Source organism: Colletotrichum costaricense (assembly GCF_030867565.1).
Source record: "Colletotrichum costaricense strain IMI 309622 chromosome Unknown Scaffold_2.1, whole genome shotgun sequence".
Classification (NCBI taxonomy): domain Eukaryota; kingdom Fungi; phylum Ascomycota; class Sordariomycetes; order Glomerellales; family Glomerellaceae; genus Colletotrichum; species Colletotrichum costaricense.
The window spans coordinates 1,278,101-1,301,264 of record NW_026848231.1 but is presented as its reverse complement, the minus strand read 5'-3'; the positions used below and the strand labels follow the sequence as shown (position 1 = coordinate 1,301,264).

Below are 23,164 nucleotides of genomic sequence, written 5' to 3'. Positions count from 1 at the left end.
TTTTGTCTTCTTTTATTTTTTTTCAGCTTTTACTTGGGATTTTGCTTTTTGGAAAGGGGGGTTTAGGTCTAGATATTGTGTTACAGCTTGGGAGAAGGAGCAAAATCATTCATGGGGTCTCTGTTGTTGGTGTGTTACACAAGCTTGATATCAAATGAGCGCCAAAAAAAGTCTCTGTCAACGCTCACCTCCGTCTCTTGATCCGCAGTTTTCGTGATTGATGTTGCGATGATGTTTCATCAAATGGTGACATGATGGTCAGCGTGAGCCATTTCCTCATATCTAATGCTCGTAAATCCAACAATTGTTACGTTGACCTGGAATATCCAACCCGCGCGCCACAATCCGTCGTCAAGGGGGGGTCGGAAAGCATTTCTCATCACACCATCTAAGGCGGCGCCAAAATGGTCCATGTACCCGGGGCCCACGCGGGGGTCCGGAGCCGGGATTCCAGTGCAGGGAGGGGTGGCATTTAGGAAAGGAAAGGGGGGTTAGGTTACGGTGTTGCGACCCAGGACTTGAGAAGGGGGTTTCCGATTTGAGTGGGGGCGAGGGATATGCATCATCGTCAGCCTCACGAGCAGGGGGTCATGGGTGGTGGATGGTGGGTGGTCATCCCACGGAGCTGAGCGGCAGACGCCTAATGAATGAGGCGGGCATTAATGAGAGATGGACTTTCGATAGTTCCCGGGACTCGGGTTGGGGAGGGAAGCAGGATTTCGGTTTCTGGGTTGAGGCCTGCCGAATTACGGGTGTGATTGGGTTGTTGGTGGAGTTGCTAAGGACTCATTGGCGATGTGGTTTGAGATGCTGCCTCCTTCTTCGGTGAGATATCTTCTCTGAGGCAAGGCGATCGGGTCGGTGGAGGAATAGTATGGGAGAGGGTTCGGTGTGACTGAATGATGAGATGCAGAGCTTTCCGCGAAGATGGAACCATAGGACGACGGATGTTTTGTCCCCTATCTGCTAACCAAATGAGAACGCATGTGCGAAGCCTCTTGGATATTGTCACGAAACATGACGGGCGTGATCAGCCCAGATCAAGCGCTCTGCCACTACTCTCTCGATTGGCCATATTTTAAATGATAGGCTACAAGAATATATCCGCTGGAAGGCTTGCCAGACATCGTAACAGATGTGAGGAGCTACTCTCACTGGTGAGAGCGGGGCTCTTCTCTAGCAGTCAGACTGTGAGTGTGACCTAGAGTACATCACCCTTGGACCTAGATACGACCTACTCGATGAGCGAACATGGGCGAAACGGAAGTCAAATTTGTTAGTGGAATCTTCCACCCGAGATGCGAAGCGACATAGCGTGTAGTCAGGAAAGTTGTTATGAGTTCATGCATGTAGAGCGTCGAGTACGACTTCTCACAAAGCGCGTCCTCAATAAAGTTCCGCAGCATGCGTGAGAAGCAAAGCTGTATAAGGTGGCTTCGTGATCGTTCCTCGAGCGTTTCCTAATTATCGAGGGAGTCTGTCTTCGAGTTCGTCCAGACCATCGGTGAAGCAGGCCATGCTGCATGGCTCGTCGATGTGAACCCTGCAAGGAGCCTGAGAAAGCTCTCCATCTTATGTTGCATACGTCTGAGTCTATCAAGGGACGTACCAAGCTCGTAAGTCGGTTCAGTAAGCAATGCTGTCAAGTCTCGTGGCATGTCCATCTGGCTAGGCAAGTATCCATGGAGCTCTGCCAAGCTCCACGAGCAAAATAGGGCGACACTGCCCATTCCATCGTTCTTGAATGATGCTCTTTATCACCGTCTCTGATTCATGCACGAACAGCCCCGCAACTTGATTCTTTCATCGGATTACTCGAGAGGCCGCTACTGGTAGCTATGGAGGGGATATCTGGCGATTATGTTATCGGCTGTTACGGGTGTCTCCTCGCCCTTGACGGTCGTCCTATTGAAGTTTTTTGAATTGCTGAACCAACGCACTTCAATGGAATAAACTACTTCTTATGGGGCCAAACTCTGACGGGTCTATGAAAGGGCTTTTGTGAATAGTCTCTCGATGATCAGGGAAACGGTAGAGATTGTTCAGATTTCTGAACAGAATTGCCCTCGCCTTTCAGCATGATGCTCTATTTAGCGAAGCTTGCCGAGAACTGTGAACATTAGCTAAGATACTTTCCTATGATTCTTCAGTCGTTATCCGTCAGTTGAATAGGATGTTGCTGAAAAGAGATGGTCACCCGCGTCGTTCAGCAAAGACGGTTACTGTTCCACAACGATGAACCCCTTTGACACGAAGCAGAGGTTTACCGCATTTACCATATTCAATACCGCGCGGTAGATGCCCGTACTTTGTATTCATGGTACCGTTTGAGATGACGAGTCTTCAAATTGAGATACGGGGAAAGTCGTAAGTATATAAAAGCGATGGCAAAGCTGCCTGTCCAGCCAGTATTGACACCCCAAGGCAGCTTCCATCCTCAAACTATCTGATTGCACCCAATATTCACTCGACCCACCACGGCTTTAATAAAACATCGTTCCGCTCAAAATGTCTGGCAAAGGCGAAGATTTCATACTTGAAGCAGAAGATGCGTGGCCTGGAAAAGGACCTGATAAACGTTTGCTCGGCACCTATCGGTACGATGGAGACCCCGAACATCCCTACCATGTCATCATCTCGGTGCACCCCGACTTCTCCAGTAGTTCGCGTTTACGTTTTGAATACCACGAGTCAAAATTGATTCGGAAAGCCAACATGCTTCCATGTAAAGGCGCCCCCTTCGTTTACCGCCGAACCGATCTTGGTAGCAAGAAGCAAAAGTGGGACGGAATCAGTTGGCCAGACGAGGTTTGCCAAGAGAAATATCGCCCAGACATGAGAATTGTCCGTTTCGAAATCAAGGTCTTAGATGACCCAAAGCGCCCGACGAACAAGGACAAACAATACGTGGAAACAACAATAACTTGGATGCCCCCCAATTGCGCAAAAGGTTGGGAAAATTCGCACGTGCTAAAGAAGGATGCGGATCCATGTAAAATTGTTGATGAGGCACTGAAGCAAGGCAGTGCAGATACGAAAAGCTAGAACACCGTTGCAAAGGACCATGGCTTCTCTAGGCTCACTCGGTTCGTTTTGGCGTACCCTGAGAATTTGTACCATCTCAGCAGTACCTAAGGTACTCTGCTATCGCATTCTTTACACTTGCAAATCGAATCGCATTGCCCGAAGGGGAGAACGAAGCCTTTACCTCGTGGGTTCGCTACCACCGTGTGTTGTTTGTCATATGCTAGTACTTTACTGTCTAACTTGTTAGTTCTGGCATTTCCTGTTCCACCATAAAGAGTCTCTGAAGTTGCTGTGATGAGACATTAGCAATTATGATATTCCACAGCCCAAGTCCGAGCAGCGGCTGGACCCCCTTAGCAGTGGTAAAGAGTGAATATGTGTCGTCCATACAGTCAGGTATCATTACCTCCCTCATCCACCGCTATTTACCAATCAATCCCAACCATTGGAGAGGCTATAGCCTCCAGCTTGAATAACATCTCCGGCAGCCTGCGCAAAGACGATCCCCTTCGCTACCCCGCCGTCCGGCGTGACATTCACCCACTTATGCTTCGTCCCCCTCTGCGTGACCGAATCGCCGGACCTCACGACCCGCTTCTCCCCGGAGTCGAGGTGCAGCTCCACCACGCCTTCTAGCATATACACCACGTCAAACGTCATGGTCCTGTGCATCGGCCACTCCTCGCCAGGGTTGAGGACCGTGACGAGCGCCGAGGTGCCCTTGTCTGGTGCGATGACGCGCGAGCTCAGGAACAGGGACTGCGTGCGATCGATCTTGTACTGTTCAATGTCCGCCTCGCTGGAGAGGTCGAGTGGTGTGTTGTGGGTGGAAGCGAGGACTTGAATTGAGCCCGAGAGGACTTGGTGCGATTCTCGGGTCCCTGAGGCGTGGGAGAAGGTGGCTTTTCCGGCTGCGTCGTGGGTTGTGATGTGGTGGGACATGGTATACGTGAGTGAGGTGGTTGATGCACGAGACGGGACTTCGTTTTACCTGGAGTTTAAAGTGCTCGGAACGGCACTTATTCATATACAAATATGGCAGCACAACATGGGATATATGGCATCGGCGTTGTTTCCCAGTCAGTGAAAGTTGCAGTGAAAGTTGGCAAAGTTGTCCCCGGAACCCAAAATTTGTCAGCTCAGACCAGTCGGGATTTGTGGTCCTTCGAAGCAGACGGTCCTCAATGTCTGTATTTGCCAATTTTGACACGAAGTAGTATTTGGAGAATCTCCAGCGACGATCGTCCAGCACCATGGCCCACGGGGCTGAAGCTGCGACTGCTAGAGAAAACTTTGATCTTAGAACGTAAGAGAGTGACATTTGCTGCTGGCTTACTGCTCGGAGTTCCATGGAGGTGATGATAGGATCAAGAGGCGTATCATGAGTTAGGTGGTTAAGGAATATGAATTCCTGAAGACCCGCATGCTTTCTTCATAACGTTGAAAGGAGAATAAAACACTGCAAAGTTTTTGTACTTGAATAATCACAGCATGGGACCTACGAAGGCCCCCCTCGTGAACTCTCAAGTTCTTAATTGCAAGACCTCGGGACATGTGCTGGACACTGGTTGTCGTTCCCTGCGCGCATACCTTATGAGGACGGTGGTCGAAGACGCCTGCGCCGATGGATTGACGAGAAATTCTGACTGAAGGCTGGAAATGAATTGAATAGAATCAAAGTGTTTCTAGCATACAAGACCGTCATCAACGAATTTAACAAGCCAGATAGCCCCCGTCAACATTCCAGTGTGCTGCATTGACTGTAAGTTTACGCCAATCAACTCATTATCAGTCTTTATCTTACCTCCTGTCACGTATGAGGCATCTTCACTCAAGAGAAAGCAGATGACATTTGCGATCTCATCAGGTTGGCCCATCCGGCGAAGTAAAGTATCCTTGGAAAGCGTGTCCGAGTCAAAGAGTCCCAATGCCTCGCCGTCTCGAAAGATCTTGGTATCGACCGGCCCGCTGATTCCAGCCTTAGGTTAAGACTCACAAAGCTCTCGTAGCACTTGAGGAGTTCACTCACGGCAGTATCGTGTTGATCCGGATGCCATCCTTGGCGTATTCCCCAGCGGCTGATTCTGTCAACCCAATGACGCCGAACTTGCTTGTTGCGTACGCGGCGCTGTGCGGTAGACCTCTCCGGCCGGAGGTGCTTGATACATTGACGATTGCTCCTCCTGGCTTTGGTAACAGCGGTAGTTGAGCTCGCATGCAGTTGAGAACCCCGTTGAGATTGACGCCTATGGTTCTGTCCCAGTCTTCTTGTGCCTGCGAAGCTAGGACGTCAGCGAACACCGATCACGACAGATACGAGCTCTGGAGAGGAGAAGCTGATTCTTACGATTGTCTCAATGATTGTAGATCCCGTCCCGCCAGCGACTCCAGCAACGTTGGCAGCCCCATCGAGTCTGCCAAACTTGGCGAAAGACTCTTGGATCCAGGACTTCACCTCATGATCTTGGCGGACGTCGACTTTGGAAGCTAGGACTTTGGCCCCAGCTTTCTCGCCTTTTCTCAATTGTCAGTAGCTGGTTCATCTTCGCGTTTCAGCTGAAGTGGTATGGCACAGAGGACCTCACACTCTCTGACGGTCTCATCTAAACCCGCTGCATTCACGTCGCTGACCGCGAGAGCAGCAGCGCCTCTTTGCGCTAGTATTATTGCAGTAGATCGACCTATACCCTAGAAATTTGTATGAATCAGCTATCGCACTGGGAAATCATAACTGAAGCACCAATTGATAACACTGGGTTAGTTCGGGAAGCTTTACCGATGCGGCACCGGTGACGCAGAACACCTTACGCGCGAACATGACGAATCCGAGGTTTGCCTAATCGGCGCATGCACGGCGAAACACTCGAGATGAGACACAAACTCGTGATCTGTTTGCCGTAATATTCTTGCGTATCGAAAGGCATCTTAAGGGTCGTTGGAGGAGCCGTTATCCAAGCAACACCCTGGTTGTGTTGGTCGATAGTTGCGCCGTATTCAGCCTGCCGTCTCACTGCGGACTGATATTCGGCCTAACTTTCGAATGCCGGCCAAGACAGGACATCAACCACACATTGCTGAAGTTGAAAGTCCATTTGAATTGCATCAGTTCTGACTTTGAAGTGATTTAAAAGTTGCAACGACAGACAAACACCTCTAATGCCACACCGTAGTGTCTTGCAAACTGATTCTTAGAACCACCGCGATTTCAATTACACGGAAACCACTTCTACCTCACTCAACAGCAGCAATCCGAGACTCTTACAAAGACTTTTCGCTTTCTCAGATTCAAAGTTTTGCAAAGATGGGAAGACAATTGGATGGGAAAGTGGCGTTGGTCACAGGCTCCTCATCTGGCAGTGAGTCCCGCCTCTAGGTAGCAGGGTAGCAACAACACATGTTGACGATCGTGACTTCTGCAGTCGGAAGAGCAATCGCCATCCAGCTTGCGTCTCTCGGAGTCAAAATCGTTTCCTTTGATCTTCATGACCTGCCAAACTCCAAAGGCTACGAAGAAGACATCGACAAGACGACAGCAGAGGTGATTTCCGCCGCGGGAGGCGAGGCCATCTTCTTCTCGGGTGACATCACAGACACCAAAGTCGTCGAGGATGTTTTCAAGAAGTCAAACGAGGTGAGCTAGGAACTTTCCCAGATCTGCAGCCCTCATTCCCTCTAGGTCCCAACTAACTCAAGTTTGCAGAAGTTCGGCCGCCTCGACATACTCATCAACTGCGCAGGGTACTGGGCCCCATTCCACCTCTTCGCAGACGAATCCGACCAGCTATGGGAACGAATGTCGGCCGTAAACACCCTCGGCACCGCAAAAATGTGCCGTCTTGCCATCCGCCAGTTCCTCCAGCAAGACCTCGACCCTGCATGGGGCAGCCGCGGACGCATCGTCAACATCTCGTCCTGCGCGGGCGTCGTCGGGTTTCCGGGAGAGGTGGCCTACTCCGCTACAAAAGCTGCGGTCAACCACATGACGAGAGCTGGTGCTTTGGACCATGCCAAGGACTACATCAACATCAACTGCGTAGCGCCGGGCGTCGTGGCGACGGGGCTGGCGAGGGGGAATCTTGAGGATGCTGGGATACACAAGCTGATGAAGAAGGCGACGCCGTGGCCTCGATTAGGGACGGCGGGGGATATTGCTGATGTTGTAGTGTTTTTGTGCGGGCCGGAGTCGAAGTGGATGACGGGTCAGGTTCTTGCTGTTGACGGCGGCATGACGATTGGCGTGGCACCCGGTAGTTGAGATCCCTCGTTGGTGAACTATTGAAATGAAACTCACGTCGTTTTAAGCTGATGTCAAGATAGCTGGTAAATAATAGCATGGGTGGGTTTTCACAATTCGGTGCTTATATTAGTGTGCGCTACCAGGGATAGACTGGGGAAGTGATGTAAAAGGTGATTTTGAGAGCCATCATCCGCTTCGCAGGCCTGAATGGACCTCGAAATGAGCCTGGGTAAGTCATAGGTGAATTATCACGCAATTGCTTCGCTCTTCGGGAGTCACGAAAGTCGCTAGAGACACGTTGCGACCGTAAGTAAGTTCGATGGATTTGGGATTTAACCATGTCTAAGTCCAACCCGGCCTTGTATCTGAATCTCCAAAGCACATTTTTAGATGACCACTTCACTCATATCGAACACGGTTGACAAGAGTGCCAATCTCAGAAATCTCAATCCTCATGTCATCTCCGTCATGGAGTGTGATGGGCGGGTCCCTCATCACGCCAATACCAGGACCAGTGCCCGTCATGATGATTGTGCCCTTCTCCAAAGTTGTACCCTGTGACAGAAACGAAATCATCTGTGGGATGGTAAAGATCATCTCCCTTTTCATCAAGTCAGCATTCAACTGTAACGCCCGCTCGTATCAGTGCAAGGAGTACCGAAAACTCACTTCGTGTTGGAGTCTTGGACGACCTGATCATTGTAGATGGCTTGAATCTGTAGAGAATGGGGGTCTTTAATGGCGGATTTTGCAACCAGAACAGGCCCTATGGGACAAGATCCATCCAGACCTATGTGAAATGTCAGCATCCGAATCCTGAAGTGAGCGACTTGCCCTTCATGAATGTCCCATTCGCAGACTCTTCACAGCTCACCTTTCGAAAAAGACCACTGGCTGTTCTTGAACTGCTGCTTCCGGGCGCTGACGTCGTTGCTACAAGTATACCCAAGCACGTATTCCATAGCCTCTTCCTCTGGGATATCACGGCCAGACTTTGAGAGAACCAGAGAAAGCTCGGCCTCGTAGTCGCTCGACCCGTCCTGAGAAATCTTGGGAATGTTGATCGTGGATGGGTGCGGGCCAGTCAAAGCTGTCCTCGGCTTGATGAAGAGGACGGGGACCTCGGGGATGGGCATATTGGCTTCCTTGGCGTGGTCGCGGTAGTTGAGTCCCATGCATCGGATGATTGGGACTTGGTCGGCGGTGACGGGTGATAGAAGCTAGCGGTCGTTTACAATCTTCTCAGTAAACATGCAAAACAAGTAACCACAGATGGTAAGATATAGCGGAACTTACGTGTTCAATGTGCAAGACATCTTCTGTGACACGCCCATCAAAAACATCTCCAACTACGACGTTGGCTTTGACCTTCTGGCCTTCCAGTGTCGCTAGGCCCACATCAGGATACTGGCTGGCGTCGATCTGGCCTAGGTGTATCTCATTGTCTTCTTCAGCGACGAAGCGCACCAAGTGTGTCCACGAAGGGCTCATCTTATATCGTGGTGTTATGGTAGGTCGTGATTGTGAGGCTCTGGCTTGAAGCTGTGAATGGCTACGAAGACTGGTACTCGAATGAAGAAGGTTTATGGTGAGATGAATTGATTCCCGATATTCAAAATGCGCAAAGTACACAGCCTATTTCCCATGTCACAACCTATTTCTCGTTGATTCGTATTAGACCGGTATGTGGGATTGAGACAGATCTGCATAGAATCAGTCCGTCCGTCGCACTGCAGCCCAAACTAGTTTAGCATTTGACCGGAAACACAGGGATTTATTCCTTTTCACTGGGTAATTCTACTGTGAAAGACGGAAGGACGCACACAGTTGCATACTATACTCGGTCGACCTGGAGTAGAAATACGTCAAGCCAGCCTAGCCCGGCGGCAGTCACGCCTTGTGAAAAGAACCTCAAGCAACCATATCACGACTTCGAAGAAGATCGATTCCAGAATTCAACGCTGACTGCCTTGGAGGCTTAAATCTATCCTCGATCTGACAAGGGGTATCACGCACTCATTACAATAAGGTAGACATGAAGAAGCTCAGCTCCGGGTCACCCTCCGGAAACCCGGCAAACTCATCCGAAGCATTGAGACCGGGAATCCCTAATCCATCTGTAGTACCCTCCGCGCCATCTTGCTGCCCGTCAACAAACCAGTTGGCATGGGCGGTTGAAGCGTTACGCGGCGACATTGGTGTGGGCACGTCTTGGCCTTGGTGTCCCGGCCCTACGGATGTGAACAAAAAGTTCTGGTCCAGCTCAGGTCCCATCATGAGACCAAAGTTCTGCAATGAACTCGTTCCGTTGAAGGCGGAGGTATGATGTCCAGCGTGTTGATATGATGCGCAGCCTAGCATGTGAGTCGCTTCAATCGCCGCAATCTCTGCCTTTTTCTGTGCTAGCCGTTCCTCCAACGAATCAAGATTTTGTAAGAGACTTTCAGGCGTTCCCCAAAAGTCGGTATATTTCTGACATACTGCACGGAGCTCCTTGATCTTCATCTCTGATGCCTCGTTACACGTCGACGGTGCAAACACTTTGCGGAGAACCTGTAATGAGGCGGCGAGCCATACCGTGCTCGCCAAGAATGGGTTCGTCCATTGTATGTGTGTTTCTGATGAGCGGCTGACGATGGAATGAATGTCGTCTGATGCCTCGAGGCAGTTCCGGAGGCCTTCTGAGTTGGACAGCCTCTCCTTTTCATCCTTGGATGACGATGTCCACCCAAATGAAGGAGGACTGTCTGTTTCTGAGAAAATTGTGCCTAGTAAGATCTCGTTAAATGCGAAATGGTGGTAGATCATGAATCGTGCTAGCTGGATCATGAGGTAGATTGCGTGCTGTGAAGCATTCGAACGTCTCTCGGATGGCAGCTGAGGGCAATCGCTGCTCGACGAAGTACCCGTGGACTTGAAGTCCAGTTGAGCCCCTTGGTATGTGAGTGATCTTGGTAGTAGCGCGACAGTCTGCTTGAGAGCTCCGATGAGAACGGGTAGCTGTTGCCCATCTTCTGCCGACTGCCTTTTGCGGAATGATCCGTGGAGATACTGCTTGAGAGGCCGAGAATCGGCTCCCGGTGCGGGACTGAGGTCCGAAAGCACACTGTGAAGATTGCCGCGAGCCAGAACCTGAGCGTTACGCATGATAGAATTGAGAACGATGAACCACGCGACATCGCTGGTGTTCCCAGACTTGCTCAGCTTCTTCGCCCGCTCCAATGGAGCAGGATCAAGCGGACAGCTCGGTTGGTACATGTTTTGAAACCACATCACGTCTGGCACCGGGAGGTGATTCTCGTTCATGCCTACGCTCTGGTCAATCGCGGTGGGCAATCTGTGCACCGTCGAGGCGAATATGTCCATCTGCCAGATGGCCCACCAGCTGCGGCGCCTCTCCTCCATCGCCGACCATTGAGCGACGCCAGACGTTCCTGGCTGAGGTCTGGCTTGCGTGATGCTGTCAACAAGATGAAGTCGTTGCTCGTAGGCGATTCTGACGCAGTTGCCCAGCATTCGCCATGCGCGACCGCGGACGCCTCTTGTGAGCTCATAGAAGGTGCATAATATGAGAGCCTGGAGGATGCAAAGTGGCGGGGGCTTGTCGTCGTATTTTTCGATTGCCTCGTTGACGAAACCCATTGCCGATTTGTGTAGTTGCTCATGGCTTGGGCCGCTGTAGGCTTCCATTGTTGGCGGAGACTCTGCATCGGGAGCTGTGGCGAAACGAGCTGAGAAGGAGAACATTGATGCCAATAGCGCCTTGAGGTGAAGTGCATTCTTGATTCCCTGGACCTTGTCTCCGAATGAAGGTTGATGGAAGAGTGAGAATGCAGTCATGTTGTCGAAATATGCGTCGGTCCTGAAGTAGATGTTAGTGACCAGGCGAAGCCGCCTACATCAATTAGTGAAAGCCTGATCTTCTCACAATGTTTGCAGCGATGCGATTGACAAGTCTAGCGACTCGCATACCTGCTGCAATGTGTTTTGAGCGCCGGCAAGTTGCAAGAAGAAGCCGCGACGGTTCGGCGAGGGGACACTTGAAGGGGGCGTCAAGTTTACGTCGTGAGATGGATGGACAAGGGCGGACAAGCTGATGGCGCGAACGAAGCGCGTATCGGAAATGTACGAAGAATCCGAGTGAAGACTGGCCAAGTCATCGTGGTCTGTAAGCCCCGTAGAAAGGAAGTCAAGGAGTTGTGGTTCAACGGCGGGCAGTGATCTCGAGCAGACTTCCGGTCTCACGGAGGAGGCGTCGTCCTCCGCCTCGACATGCTGTTCTTCGTCAACATGAGCGAGACTGCTGCTTAATCGCCGCCGCTTACGATGTCGTGAGCCTTGGTAGTTCGCTGTCAGCCGGCTCAGACATGGAGCTCAATTTACAGTGCTAGTGCGGTACCTGTCTTTGGGCCTGGTTTTAGTCGCGTTGATGGATAATCGCACGCCTGGGAATTCCTCTCGCAGAGTGTACAGCTTGGTAAAAGACGATCACTGGTATTGTTAGACCATACGGATACATGCAGGTGAGCGCTGGAAGAGAGTAAAAGCTAAAGCATGAAATGACCCACCATTTTGCTTTCCTCCTAAATTCCCAATCAGGGAAATGTCAGTCAATGGTGGTGCTGTAAACATGGGCGAAGAGACAGACGATCTCTCTCACCTCTTGCATGATTTGCAAGCAAGATCTGATATCTCGCCCTCCTGAGTGACGCCCTCCTGAGTACGGCTCGGAGATGGCACTCCCGTATCTCTATCACCATCAGATACCATGGTCAAGTAGGTCACTGAAGGCCAAGCAACTGTGTAGGAAGTCAAGATCGTGTGCATTCAACCAGTCTGGAAGGGGGTCCGTAGGGGACGCGATCTTGTTTGGTGCTTTTGCGGCACCTATGGTGGGTCAGCCAGTTTCACAAAGCCCCCCAATAAGTGCTGCAAAATGACGTGGAAAGCTCCGCTGCCACTCATACCGGCTGGGGCCGCGGCTGGACCGGGTTGCGGGGAACAAGACCCCATAGTTGTCCGGATCCTGGCCCCAAAGCCAAGCCCGTTCTGGCATCTGGCATCTTGCAAATCCGGGGAAAGCTGCTAGACGTTGGGGGGCAGCTCAACGGCCAAGGGCCAAGGACCATTCCGAATCTCACGCTATAACGAATAAGAATATGGCAAGACATGTTGGTTGGTAGATGAGAAACGCGGGGTTCCCGTAGGAGCCGGTTCCCCGCCCCCGGACTGATTCTCTCACAGTATGTACCCCGCCGGACAAATTTCGTTCAGGAACACCATGCCTTTGACAGATGGAGATTCGTCCGGGTCCAATCAGTGTAAGAGCATTGCTAACGAGGTTGTAGATGTTAACTTCACGGGTGTTGGTCGACACCAGAGGTGTAGGGTAGTATGGATGGGCGTGTACAAAAGCAATGGAGGCTACTCGTTCCAATGATGAAGTAGCTTAGTAGATATCTTGAAATTGATTGAGATGTGGCAACTTGCAATTATAACTCTCATTTTCGGCGTCTTGCTGCATAAGACTTTGCAGATAGGAAAACGAGATCCGCGGATGCCACCTGGACCACCTACACTGCCAGTCCTCGGAAACTCTCATCAGATCCCCAGAACAGGGCTTTACAAGCAGTGAGTAAACCTGTATCCTATTTCAGTCAAATATTATTACTTCATGGGACGCGTGAGCTGAGAATATTCAACGGTCTAGGTTGCGAGAATGGGCACTTCAATACGGGTCAATTTTCTCCTTGAAAGTTGGACCATCCTCGATCATCGTCCTGTGTGACCGTGAGGCTATCCATAAGCTTCTCGTAGAGAAAGGCAGCATTTACTCCGATCGACCTCCTAGTTATGTGGGGAGATTACTCACACACGGTGACCACCTCGCTCTCGAGCAGATGGACACCACGTGGCGGTCTAAACGCAAGGTGATTTCGCACAACTTCTCTCCAAAGAGGCTTGACGAGCAACACTTTCGAGTTCAAGAGGCAGAGTAAGCTACCAACAGACATCAGACTCTCTTTTCTGAGTTGTCTTTTCATGGTTGCTGACATGTTTGTGAAAGGGCCACGGTTTTAATGACTCGCCTTTTAGACAAACCTGAGGGGTTCTTCAACGAGATCCGTAGGTACACTGCTTCAGTGGTAACATCCATCACATACGGCTTTAGAGCACCCGATATGAATTCTTTTTGGGGACATGTAAGCTATTTCAATCAATGTAGTGACGCTTAGCTTGGCCCCTTTTCGTTGTGAAGTCCGAGCTAATATACAGATCTAGGGAGTCTACGATGTAATGGAAAAGGTGAGATCAAGTTTGCATGGCACACAGGCAGACATCAGTGTACTAACGTGAACCCTCATAGTGGACAGCATCGATGGAGCCTGGAGCCGCCCCTCCGGTAGACGTCTTCACCTTCCTGCGATACATCCCCTCCTCAATGGCCTTCTGGAAACGCCGCGCACTCGACGCCGGTAAGACAATGGACGCGACCTGGTCCAAAGCACGTCGACTCGTCGAAGAGCGTCGCACGCGCGGAGAGAGACGAAACTGCATCATCGACGGCCTGCTTGACGAGTACGAAGAGAGGGGTTGGCCCGAACAGATCAGCCAGCACGCCTTCACCAATCTCATGGGGGAAATCATCGAGGGTGGTGCCGACACCACTGCCGCGCAACTTTTGACTCTGGTCCTCGCTTTTGCGCTGCACCCTGATGTCCAGAGGAAAGCACAGGTTGAGATTGATGAGGCTTGTGGGAGTGGTCGGTCTCCTCGCTGGGATGACTTTTCGGAGCTACCTTATGTGAACTGCATCGTTAAGGAGGGTATGCGCTGGCGTCCGGTGTAAGTCTTCTCGCCACTTTGTCATCTCTCGTGGAAGCATTTATAGAACTAATCATACGGAAACATCCAGTGCTGTCACTGCCCTTCCGCACAAAGTTCGCCAAGGTTCGTTCATGATACCGGACACCTCATTTTCCAACCAACAGTAGTACTAACGAGAACGTGTCTAAAGATGATGAATACAATGGCATGTTGATCCCAAAAGACTCAACAATCTTCATACCCACCTGGGCCCTCCATCACACCGAAGAAAACTACCCCGACGCAGAGCGATTCGATCCGGACAGGTACCTCAAGCACCCCAAGCTAGCCAACGACTACGCAGGCAGCCCGGAGTGGGAGAACAGAGACCACTACAACTACGGCGCCGGCCGCCGCATCTGTCCCGGCATCCACCTCGCGGAGCGCAACATGTGGCGTATCGCCTCCAAGCTTCTTTGGGCCTTCGAGTTTGCTGAGCCAGTGGACCCTGTCACAGGCAAGGTTGTGCTTTTGGATCCGCATGCGTATAATCCTGGGATTTTGCAGGCGCCTTTGGAGTTTCATGTTCGGATTACACCGAGGAGTCAGTCTCATATTGAGACGATCCGACGGGAGTTCAAGGAGGCTGAGGCGTTATTGGCTCAGTATGACTGACTTGATCATAAGAGACTTAAATTGGCGGTTAGGCCTGTTGGCTCCGACGATGCCAGTGTGACTTCTAGACTTAGCAAAGGATACGGGTAACAAGCCATGCTGTAGAGGAATGACAAATGTGAACTGCCATTCCTCTACCTTGCCGCCAGTCGATCTAGATATCGTTTCGCTCCATTACTGTATGTTGGTCTAATCAGCGCTTTTGTACTCCCCTGCGCCTCTTTCATCTTCAAACGAAATGTCAGCAAGAAGTACACTCTTATAAAAGGGTCAATGACTACATGTACGGGAGTCTTCGATCCCAAAAATTCAAGGTGCTCGCGAAAGCTCCCCAAAAGCAGCGGCTGCAAAAACCGGGAATGATTATGGGACCTTTCGTAGCCATCGTGAGGATTGAGTAGCAACTTCCAGCCACCCGGTTCCAATTTCTGTCACCACTTCCGCTTCCCTATCTACATTTGATTCATTGCAGGATAAGCTTTGACACGTAAGTGGACAGCCAAGACATAAGAAGGTTGAAAGCTGCAAGTGGCCAAACCGCAGGATGCTCATGTCGCACATGTTGGAAAAGAGCGAGTTTCACCAGCTGATCGAAGTCAATCCAGGCCACAACGACCACCAGAAAACTCGTGGAGAAAAGATTGTGGTCTTCTGATGAGACACTAGAATCCAGAGAATACGGGGAGCAATGTATAAGTAGATCTGACAAGTCTAACTCAAGTATGTCTATGGCACTAAAACTCCATCATGCATCAACACGAAGCAGGACGGTCTTCATCACCAGCAGGAGCTTCTGGAAACACGAGTCCAAGTCAGCAGATACCTCACTCTGTCTCCAAGCCACAAAGCGATCCGGTCGAACTAGAACAACACCCGACTCCTCAACCCCCTGAACGCGCTCCCACTCATAGTAAACGTCCTCCCAATCCTGGCGGAAACCAATGGAGTAGACCCTGATCTCGCAACCCAGCTTCGCCGAAACCGCAGCAGCCGCTTCGCGCCAAAGACTCCCGCCGGGACCGGTGAAGATGGTAAAGCCACCTTTGCCAGCCAAATCAATAGTTGAAACGGGCTCCTTCGGTACCGCCCTATTTAGCCATACATGAGGAATTCGTCGGCCAGGATAAGTACAAGGACCGTAATACGTAACAGGATCCTCAGCTTCCTGCGTTGAAGGCGCATACGGCCCACTTTCATCCTCCGCATAGATCGCCGGCCCTGAGTAAACCTGGTTCATCTCAACGCCAAGCCCATGAAACTCGTGCGCCGTCCGGCCAATCGCCTCGCGGAACGCGCGACGCTTCTCCCGCCCCTCTCTCGTCGTGTACGAGAGCTGCGCAAAGACAGCGGCGCGTTCTTCCGCCGTCTTCTCCAGCATGCCCAGGGACTGCCACACGGCGTAGTGGTCCCGGAAGGCTTCGTTGGCGCGGGCAACGATCCCGAGACCGACGGGCTGCCGTTCGACGCTGTAGGTTTCGAGGAGGGCGGCACCGGCAAGGCCCTTTTCGACGTGGGCGATTTTCCAGGCTAGGTTGAAGGCGTCTTGGATGCAGGTGTTTGAGCCGAGGCCGTTCATCGGGGGGTGGCGGTGGACTGCGTCGCCGAGGCAGAATCTGATTTTTCGTTAGCTTTGTGCCATGGCGATGGATGTACGAGGATGAAAGGTCCGTCGGGGGCTTACTTACATGTTCCCTTCCGAGTATCTCTCGGCAACAATATCGTTGACGAACCACTTCGAGACAGAAAGGACCTCGACTTCAGTATCGTCCCCGATGAATTCTTTGACCCGCTTCTTGTACGCCTCTTCAGTCACCTCGGCCGACGGGTCAAAGCCCTTGTCCGGAAACAGGATGAACATCCACTCGAACCACGGCTTCACCATCCTCGCGATGCCCATCCAGCCGAAGCTGGGATGGTCTACCCCGGGCTGCATCAACCAGTGCAAGTTGCCCTTTCGGTGGTCCATTAGATGAGAGAGGTCGGCCTTGACGAGAACGTTGATGGCCAGGCCTCCGCCAGGCTTTGCTACCAGAGGTAGTTGGAGTGTCTTTGCGACGAGACTTCGAGCACCGTCTGCGCCAAAGATGTATTTTGTCCGTATGGAGTAGTGGGTCTTGGAAACCATGTCCCAGACGGTGGCCAAGTACCTCCCTTCGGGAGAAGATTCCCTGCTCCAGGTTACGAGCTTGGTGTTGAATCTCACGACAAAGCCGTGGTGTGCTGCGTATCGAACCAAGATCGGTTCTAATGCGGTTTGTGGTATGTCGACGGGGTCGCAGGGGCTCGCGAGTTCGTAGTCACCCTCAAGTGAAGTGAGCTTCTGAGATCTTTGCCTGGTACGGACCTGAGCGTGAAGTGTTGAATAGTTACCTTTCTTCTGGGGTCACTTCCCCATGAAGGGATACGCGCAAACTCCTCACCCGCCATGCTATAACACCAACGCGTGTGTTGCATGCAATGACCCTGTGTCGCAATCGCTTGAAGCTCTCTGTCCAAACCAATATCACGGAGACACTCTGAAGACATGTCAAAAAGTTTTCGTGGTGAACATCGGAAAGAAGCGGTCAGAGACCAGCGGAAGCTAGAACATACCCAGAGCTGCCATGTTTGTGATATGAGCTCGCGGTGTATCTGCGGTCGAGGGGCTTGCGCTGATCATGATTCCCTTGAGTCCTAGGTCAAGATACATATCAGCCTAAGGTAGCTCCCATCGAGAACCAATCGCACTCAGAACGAACCGTATGATGCGAGGAAACAAGCCAGTGAGGCCCCGGCAGGACCTGCGCCGATGATGAGCATGTCAGTCTCGAGAGCTGCGGAATCACTGCTGCCCTCATGAGATTGAGTATCTGCCTTTGGAGGCACCGGCGCCGGACCATGGCTCCCACTGGCCGTCGTTGATGCGACGGTCTCCGAAATCGTCATCTTTAGAGACCCCGAATGATTTTCAATTGCGACTGTTGTTTAAGAGCTTGCCGCCGAAGAAATGTTCTCACGAATAGATGACAACGATCGAATTTCGTCATATACGAAAGAAGAACTCGGCCGGTTATCTCGCAGCATCAAAGCGTCGTAAATCCGAATGAAACGATACATGGTGAGTATTTCCGTTCCGCGGACAGATGTGACGGGCTATTATTCTTTGGCTTGATTGCGTTGCGTCGGGGTAATTTTCTCCAAGACAAGAGGGAGTCGGGCACGGTCTTTGACGATGCTGCTCCGGTCTACCTCGGATAAACACTACGGCAGTGCAAACATTTTTATCAGAAAGCATGATAAAACTCGAATAGCTCAGACTTGTAGCCAAAATGCCAAGATTCAAGTTTTCAAGTGTTCCTTTACCTCCAAGTGTATATCGTGTCAATATCCGACCAGGAACAAGTTATTCCCACCTCCAAAGACCCAACCAAGCTTCAACTACCTTACAACAGCAAAGATGACCGCTCCACCCCGCAAAATCAACCTCGTGCGAATAGCACACATAAACTATACCTACCAAAATCTTGGACGAGCCGAAGCCTTCTTCCGCGACTTTGGCTTCGTAGAGGCCTCTCGCGAGGGCACTCGCGTATACTACCGGGGCTACGGGCCCGAACCCTTCGTCCTCTGCGCCGAAGCCGGTGTCAAAGACGGCTTCGGCGGCGCGGCCTTTGTCGTTGAGTCCGAGGAGGATCTTGAGTATGCGTCCAAGACGCTCCCCGGGGCTTCGGAGCCGTACGAGTTGAGCAAGGCTCCTGGTGGAGGCCGGTGCGTGACGTTCGAGGGCGGTGTTGATAAGTTTCCCTTTCACCTTGTTTTAGGGCAGGTGATTCGTGAGAAGGCGACGGTTTTTCCGGAGCGAGACTTCAATTTTGTATGTATAGACGTGTTTCTGCTGTCATTCTTGTCTTGTGATGGTGTAGCAAGATGTCTGACTACAATGACAGCCGACTGAGAAGCACAGAGAGGCGGGCACATTTCAGCGGTTTGATAAAGGTAAGTCGAGATCTCAACGTGTTTTTGGTCAATTCAACTTACAAGTCTATTGGTCCGGCACCGGTGCACAAACTGGGACACTTTGGCGCGTGCGTGACGGATTTTCAGCAAACGTACGACTTCTTCACGACTCGGTTCAACTTCATCCCCAGCGACGTAAGTCAAACACACTCCCTGACTTGATCCCCTCCTATCATTCTGGTACCCGAGAAAAATTTACTCACGAGAGAGTGCAGCTCGTGCACGACGAAACCGGACGCAACGTCACAGTCTTCCTACGGCTCGACCGCGGCGAAGAACTCGTAGACCACCACTCCTTCTTCTTCTTTGAGGGCCCAAAGTTCCATGTCCATCACGCCTCCTTTGAGACCCACGACTCGGATCTGCAGTTCCTCGGGCATGACTGGCTTCGCGAGCGGGGGTATGAGAATTGCTGGGGCGTTGGGCGGCATGTCATGGGGAGTCAAATCTTTGATTATTGGTGAGTTTACTTCCTCTTTGCCATTTCCGAGGGGAGTTTGGGCATGCTTGGGTGGCATTACTTCCGTCCGGCTGACAAAAATATTTACGTAGGTTCGACCCTAGCAAGTTCATCTTTGAGCACTACGTCGACGGCGATCAAATGAATAGTTCTCATCCGCCGAATCATTCCAAGGCGTCTCCTGATAGCCTTCACATCTGGGGTAAGTGTCCCTTCTCATAGAAGAGGTTTAACTGATGTCGATCTAACTTAACGATTTGCCGCAGGGCCTGATCTCCCGGAGGGATTCTTACTTTGAGATTTCTGGGGCCGGGTAAGATTTGGACATTCAAGTGGAAGAGAAGACTTAGAAGATAATTACTTCTGTAGAGTACACCTTGTTCTAGACATAAGAGTTGTCGTGAAGTTCACTGTACAGCCTTCACTAGAATATGCTCTATCAAACACTATTTAAAACCGAATTCATGGTATCGTACAAACAGACGTTTCGCCCAAATTAGCGAGGTTTGACACTTTAGAGTCATGAGTGAAGCTTGTTTCTCAATTGTAAATATTTTGAAGAACGTATAATTGCCTACATATCTCTTACCATGCTGGCACGCTCAAGACAGCTCCTCAAGCGACAGGAGCACGGAATCAGGAAAAGTATTCCCGCAACATGCCTCATTACTAGCTCTCGTGATTCTTTCTGGCCGGCTATGTATGCGCAAAATTTACTGAATACTGTACCCGAAGTATTCCGCTAAGTAGCTGCACAAGGTCTCGAAACGTCGGACGGACTGATTTGGTGACTACACTGTTGGAGATAATCATACCGAACCGCGGGGTAAGCCCAGATGCCAACTCCAAGAGCTCTCCCCCGCACTCATTGAATGTTGGAATCTACCGTCCGAATGAGCAGCCGATGCGAAATATCTGAGAATGTGAGGGCTTTAATATGTGAAGCAGCCCGCGATGTACATGGCAGGGCTCGTCTTGCGGCAGAAAAGCTCTCGTCGACGTTGAACCCCATCTACCTAACACTTCAAACTTTTGAGCCAGAATGTCGTGCCCGTTGTTCTTCGTAGTTGCCCGTGTCGTCGGGTCAGATGGCTCCCTGGAGAAAGTAAGAAGCCTGCAACCTATCGCGTTGAACTCTCAAAGCCTCCAAGGCACTCTCACGCACCTACTCTACACACGGCTGACCCCCCTCAGTGGAAAGAAAGACTCGTAGCCCTCTGCGCCGTCTCCGCAACCGAACCCTTGGGAAACAGCTACTACTGGGGCCACGACCTCTCCGCCTCCTCCCCAGACACCCTCTGGGGCCTCGAAGGCTACACCCACCCGGCGGGCTTCTTCCTCGGCCACACCTCGACCGACGTCTTCAAGCGCGAGATGCGCCTCGCGGACGAGCAGAAGCTGCTAAAGACCGCTCAAGGCATCGGCAGCCCGGACTATGATCTGCATCACTATGACCTCGCCGGCGGCTGGTTGAAGCGGGAAGATGACCCCGGGAAGGATTCTCGTGATAGCGCGGTTGCTGTTTTGCATTTTTGGGCGGTGGAGGAGGGGGGAAGGGAGGAGGTTGTGAGGAGTTTGGAGGGGTTTGGGAAAGCGCAGAGGGGGAGGGAGGTTGGGGAGGGAGAGTTGCAGAGTTGTGCTGTTTTGAGAGAGGTTATGGATAGGAGTTTGGCGACATTGTGGTTACGGTATGTGAGTTTGTTACGAACGGCCCATCTGGGTAGTAGTTGCTCCTGGACTGGGTTGTTTTCGCTTTTCCTCTCGCTCCTACCTTATCATACTACACCGGGACATATGTTGCAAATCGCTAACACCTATTTTTCTTCTCGCCACATGTAGTGCAAAGACTCAGGAGCACCTCAAGTCTCATTTGGAGACACAAGAGTACAAGGCTTTGCTCGCAACTTTGCAGCCGTTGACCGTCCGGACAGAGACGCACCTATCGCAAGTCTTTAATGGACATATTGATCAGCCACCGACAGGGACTGAGGCGTGAAAAGGGTCAAGTCAACCAGCATTCTACTCTATGATCACTCGCCGACCCTGGGTTGTAGGGTGTTGGAGAACCGCAGTAAACTCATAGTGTGATAGTGGAGTTGCCATTAATAAACATTATGGGGTATCAATTATCTTTCATTTTTCTTAAGCACCAAAGTCGATTCCTCATGAACTTGGCTTCGGCTGGGGCTTAGCATAAGTCGCAGGATGCCCGTGCTTCTTGCCGTAATTCCTAATTTGCCTCAACATATCGGGCAAAATAAAGATCCAGACCAAGGATGAGAGGCAGATGCCCAGCGTGTCGACAACCCAGTTGTTGCGCAGGGAACCGCCGAGACCGCTCCACCGCATCAAGCTGCCCAGCCACGCCACCGTTACAAAGTAATCCCCACGCTCGAGTCCCTTAATGGCAGCCCTAGCGACCTCGTCGGGCGACTGGACGGGGTCGAGCTCCTCGAGCTGGTGTGTGATCTGGGGCTTGGTCAAGTTCTCCTTCTCCAGGCCGGGGCTCGTGATGGTCCCGGGGAACACGACGTGGACCTTGACGTTTTGTGGGTAGAGCTCAACTTCCTGCGAGAGGGTGTCGGCCAGGCCGCGGATGGCCCACTTGGAGCCGGCGTAGGGGGCGTACCCGGCGACGGTGAAGAAGGCGACGACGCTGGTGGTCATGATGAGGTGGCGCGGCTCGGCCTCGACGGGGGCCTCGGGGGCGAGCCAGACGCGGAGGATGGCGTGAGCCATCTCGGCGGTGCCGTAAAAGTTGACGTCCATGTTCCTGCGGGTCTCGGAGAAGGGCACCTCGGTAAAGAAGCCGGTGGAGGCCATGCCGGCGATGCACCACACGACGTCCGGACTGCGGCCGCCGTTCCAGGCGGTGGCCTCGGCGAGGAGGGGCGTGGCGTAGTCTTCCTTTGTGATGTCGGCGGTGATGTAGGTGAAGCGCTGGGTGGAGGGGTTCTTGGCGGCGGATTTGCACTCGGCGAGGAGCTCTTGGAGGCGGGCGGCGTTGCGGGCGATGAGGATGAGGTTTGCGCCCTTTGCGGCGAGCTGGAGGGCGACGCTGCGGCCCATGCCCTCGGAGGCGCCGGTCAAGAGGACGGTCTGGGGAAGAGTGCGGGTGAGTATGCGTATGTGAATAAAAGGGGGGATTCAAGGAATTGAGCGTACCTTGCCATCAACGGGCATGTGATTCTTCCAGTTGAACAGACCCATTGCGGATGCGAGAAGGGCTGCTGCGAGGGCGGGCAGGGCGATCCAGAGAGCTTGCGACGCGTATTCCATACCTCTCGAGTTGGGAGAGAAGATGGCCGAGGGCGATTGGAAAAGGGGAGAGAGGGAGCCGTCGTGACTTTATGTTCCGGCTTTGTCGGTGATGAATTGCTCGAGACGCGCGAGGCGTTGTAGTTGGAGTAGCTCCTGTGCTCCCTCCCCTAAGGTAATCATTCGTAGACACGGTCCAGTAAGGTGCGTGGGTGTGCGCAGCCATTAGGATCCAGGTCCCTGTCGTTCCTGGTGGGGTAAATTGTACTTTCAAGTGGCTGCTGACGGCGTTCGTCTAGTGGAATGGTATGACAGGTTGGCCAGCTTGGGTTAGCCCTCCTGATTTCAATCTTGATTTACAGCAGTGCTGACACTTCGAAAGCTTGTTGAATTCAATACGATTTTCACCAATTGTATATTCCTGTCGCTCAATACCCAAGGTACCCATCTCAAACGGCTCTGTCAACTGAGCATGCTGACCCAGCTTGCCAGCTTGCGCCGCTAAGAAAGTACATTGTGTAACTGTGAAGTAGTCTTAGATCCTTCATATCTCGTGCAACCAGCTTGTATTCGAATTCAATTTTGGTCGGGGATTATCATGTATCCTCGAGCTTTGAGAAAAATCAAAGTCCAATTTTTTCCATTGACGAGAGCAAATGATGTGCTTGAGACGGTGATAGTTGAGTGATATGTTGCTGACTTAC

General features: G+C 51.8%; 11 protein-coding genes across 11 annotated transcripts; 5 read left to right on the top strand and 6 right to left on the bottom strand.

Moving 5' to 3' along the window:
• Positions 1 to 2,508: 2,508 nt before the first annotated feature.
• CCOS01_02060 (uncharacterized protein) lies at positions 2,509 to 3,045 on the top strand (the record flags this gene model as incomplete). The annotated part of the gene is made up of 1 exon (XM_060450252.1): positions 2,509 to 3,045. One exon carries the CDS (start codon positions 2,509 to 2,511, stop codon positions 3,043 to 3,045), a length of 537 nt encoding a protein of 178 aa, XP_060318902.1.
• A 414-nt stretch (positions 3,046 to 3,459) lies between these two features.
• CCOS01_02059 (cupin domain-containing protein) lies at positions 3,460 to 3,969 on the bottom strand (the record flags this gene model as incomplete). Its single annotated transcript, XM_060450251.1, has 1 exon — positions 3,460 to 3,969. One exon carries the CDS (start codon positions 3,967 to 3,969, stop codon positions 3,460 to 3,462), a length of 510 nt encoding a protein of 169 aa, XP_060318901.1.
• Positions 3,970 to 4,740: 771 nt separating this feature from the next.
• CCOS01_02058 (3-oxoacyl-(acyl-carrier-protein) reductase) lies at positions 4,741 to 5,845 on the bottom strand (the record flags this gene model as incomplete). The annotated part of the gene is made up of 6 exons (XM_060450250.1): positions 4,741 to 4,787; positions 4,832 to 4,995; positions 5,057 to 5,301; positions 5,375 to 5,541; positions 5,613 to 5,715; positions 5,804 to 5,845. The coding sequence occupies 6 exons, from the start codon at positions 5,843 to 5,845 to the stop codon at positions 4,741 to 4,743; spliced, it is 768 nt and encodes a 255-aa protein (XP_060318900.1).
• Positions 5,846 to 6,328: 483 nt separating this feature from the next.
• On the top strand, positions 6,329 to 7,282 carry CCOS01_02057 (uncharacterized protein; the record flags this gene model as incomplete). The annotated part of the gene is made up of 3 exons (XM_060450249.1): positions 6,329 to 6,383; positions 6,447 to 6,658; positions 6,728 to 7,282. The coding sequence occupies 3 exons, from the start codon at positions 6,329 to 6,331 to the stop codon at positions 7,280 to 7,282; spliced, it is 822 nt and encodes a 273-aa protein (XP_060318899.1).
• Positions 7,283 to 7,663: 381 nt separating this feature from the next.
• CCOS01_02056 (fumarylacetoacetate hydrolase domain-containing protein 2A) lies at positions 7,664 to 8,755 on the bottom strand (the record flags this gene model as incomplete). The annotated part of the gene is made up of 4 exons (XM_060450248.1): positions 7,664 to 7,865; positions 7,934 to 8,054; positions 8,139 to 8,484; positions 8,561 to 8,755. 4 exons carry the CDS (start codon positions 8,753 to 8,755, stop codon positions 7,664 to 7,666), a joined length of 864 nt encoding a protein of 287 aa, XP_060318898.1.
• Positions 8,756 to 9,283: 528 nt separating this feature from the next.
• On the bottom strand, positions 9,284 to 11,933 carry CCOS01_02055 (uncharacterized protein; the record flags this gene model as incomplete). The annotated part of the gene is made up of 4 exons (XM_060450247.1): positions 9,284 to 11,126; positions 11,193 to 11,637; positions 11,776 to 11,794; positions 11,925 to 11,933. 4 exons carry the CDS (start codon positions 11,931 to 11,933, stop codon positions 9,284 to 9,286), a joined length of 2,316 nt encoding a protein of 771 aa, XP_060318897.1.
• A 612-nt stretch (positions 11,934 to 12,545) lies between these two features.
• CCOS01_02054 (cytochrome P450 2D18) lies at positions 12,546 to 14,746 on the top strand (the record flags this gene model as incomplete). The annotated part of the gene is made up of 7 exons (XM_060450246.1): positions 12,546 to 12,585; positions 12,953 to 13,259; positions 13,332 to 13,467; positions 13,547 to 13,570; positions 13,632 to 14,110; positions 14,181 to 14,215; positions 14,283 to 14,746. The coding sequence occupies 7 exons, from the start codon at positions 12,546 to 12,548 to the stop codon at positions 14,744 to 14,746; spliced, it is 1,485 nt and encodes a 494-aa protein (XP_060318896.1).
• Positions 14,747 to 15,491: 745 nt separating this feature from the next.
• Positions 15,492 to 17,671, bottom strand: CCOS01_02053 (2,4-dichlorophenol 6-monooxygenase; the record flags this gene model as incomplete). The annotated part of the gene is made up of 5 exons (XM_060450245.1): positions 15,492 to 16,359; positions 16,432 to 17,048; positions 17,117 to 17,262; positions 17,339 to 17,419; positions 17,485 to 17,671. The coding sequence occupies 5 exons, from the start codon at positions 17,669 to 17,671 to the stop codon at positions 15,492 to 15,494; spliced, it is 1,899 nt and encodes a 632-aa protein (XP_060318895.1).
• A 511-nt stretch (positions 17,672 to 18,182) lies between these two features.
• CCOS01_02052 (glyoxalase) lies at positions 18,183 to 19,500 on the top strand (the record flags this gene model as incomplete). The annotated part of the gene is made up of 5 exons (XM_060450244.1): positions 18,183 to 18,493; positions 18,673 to 18,877; positions 18,958 to 19,202; positions 19,295 to 19,404; positions 19,469 to 19,500. The coding sequence occupies 5 exons, from the start codon at positions 18,183 to 18,185 to the stop codon at positions 19,498 to 19,500; spliced, it is 903 nt and encodes a 300-aa protein (XP_060318894.1).
• A 744-nt stretch (positions 19,501 to 20,244) lies between these two features.
• On the top strand, positions 20,245 to 21,198 carry CCOS01_02051 (uncharacterized protein; the record flags this gene model as incomplete). Its single annotated transcript, XM_060450243.1, has 3 exons — positions 20,245 to 20,307; positions 20,397 to 20,890; positions 21,042 to 21,198. 3 exons carry the CDS (start codon positions 20,245 to 20,247, stop codon positions 21,196 to 21,198), a joined length of 714 nt encoding a protein of 237 aa, XP_060318893.1.
• A 167-nt stretch (positions 21,199 to 21,365) lies between these two features.
• On the bottom strand, positions 21,366 to 22,481 carry CCOS01_02050 (short-chain dehydrogenase; the record flags this gene model as incomplete). The annotated part of the gene is made up of 2 exons (XM_060450242.1): positions 21,366 to 22,301; positions 22,368 to 22,481. 2 exons carry the CDS (start codon positions 22,479 to 22,481, stop codon positions 21,366 to 21,368), a joined length of 1,050 nt encoding a protein of 349 aa, XP_060318892.1.
• Between the last annotated feature and the right edge of the window lie 683 nt (positions 22,482 to 23,164).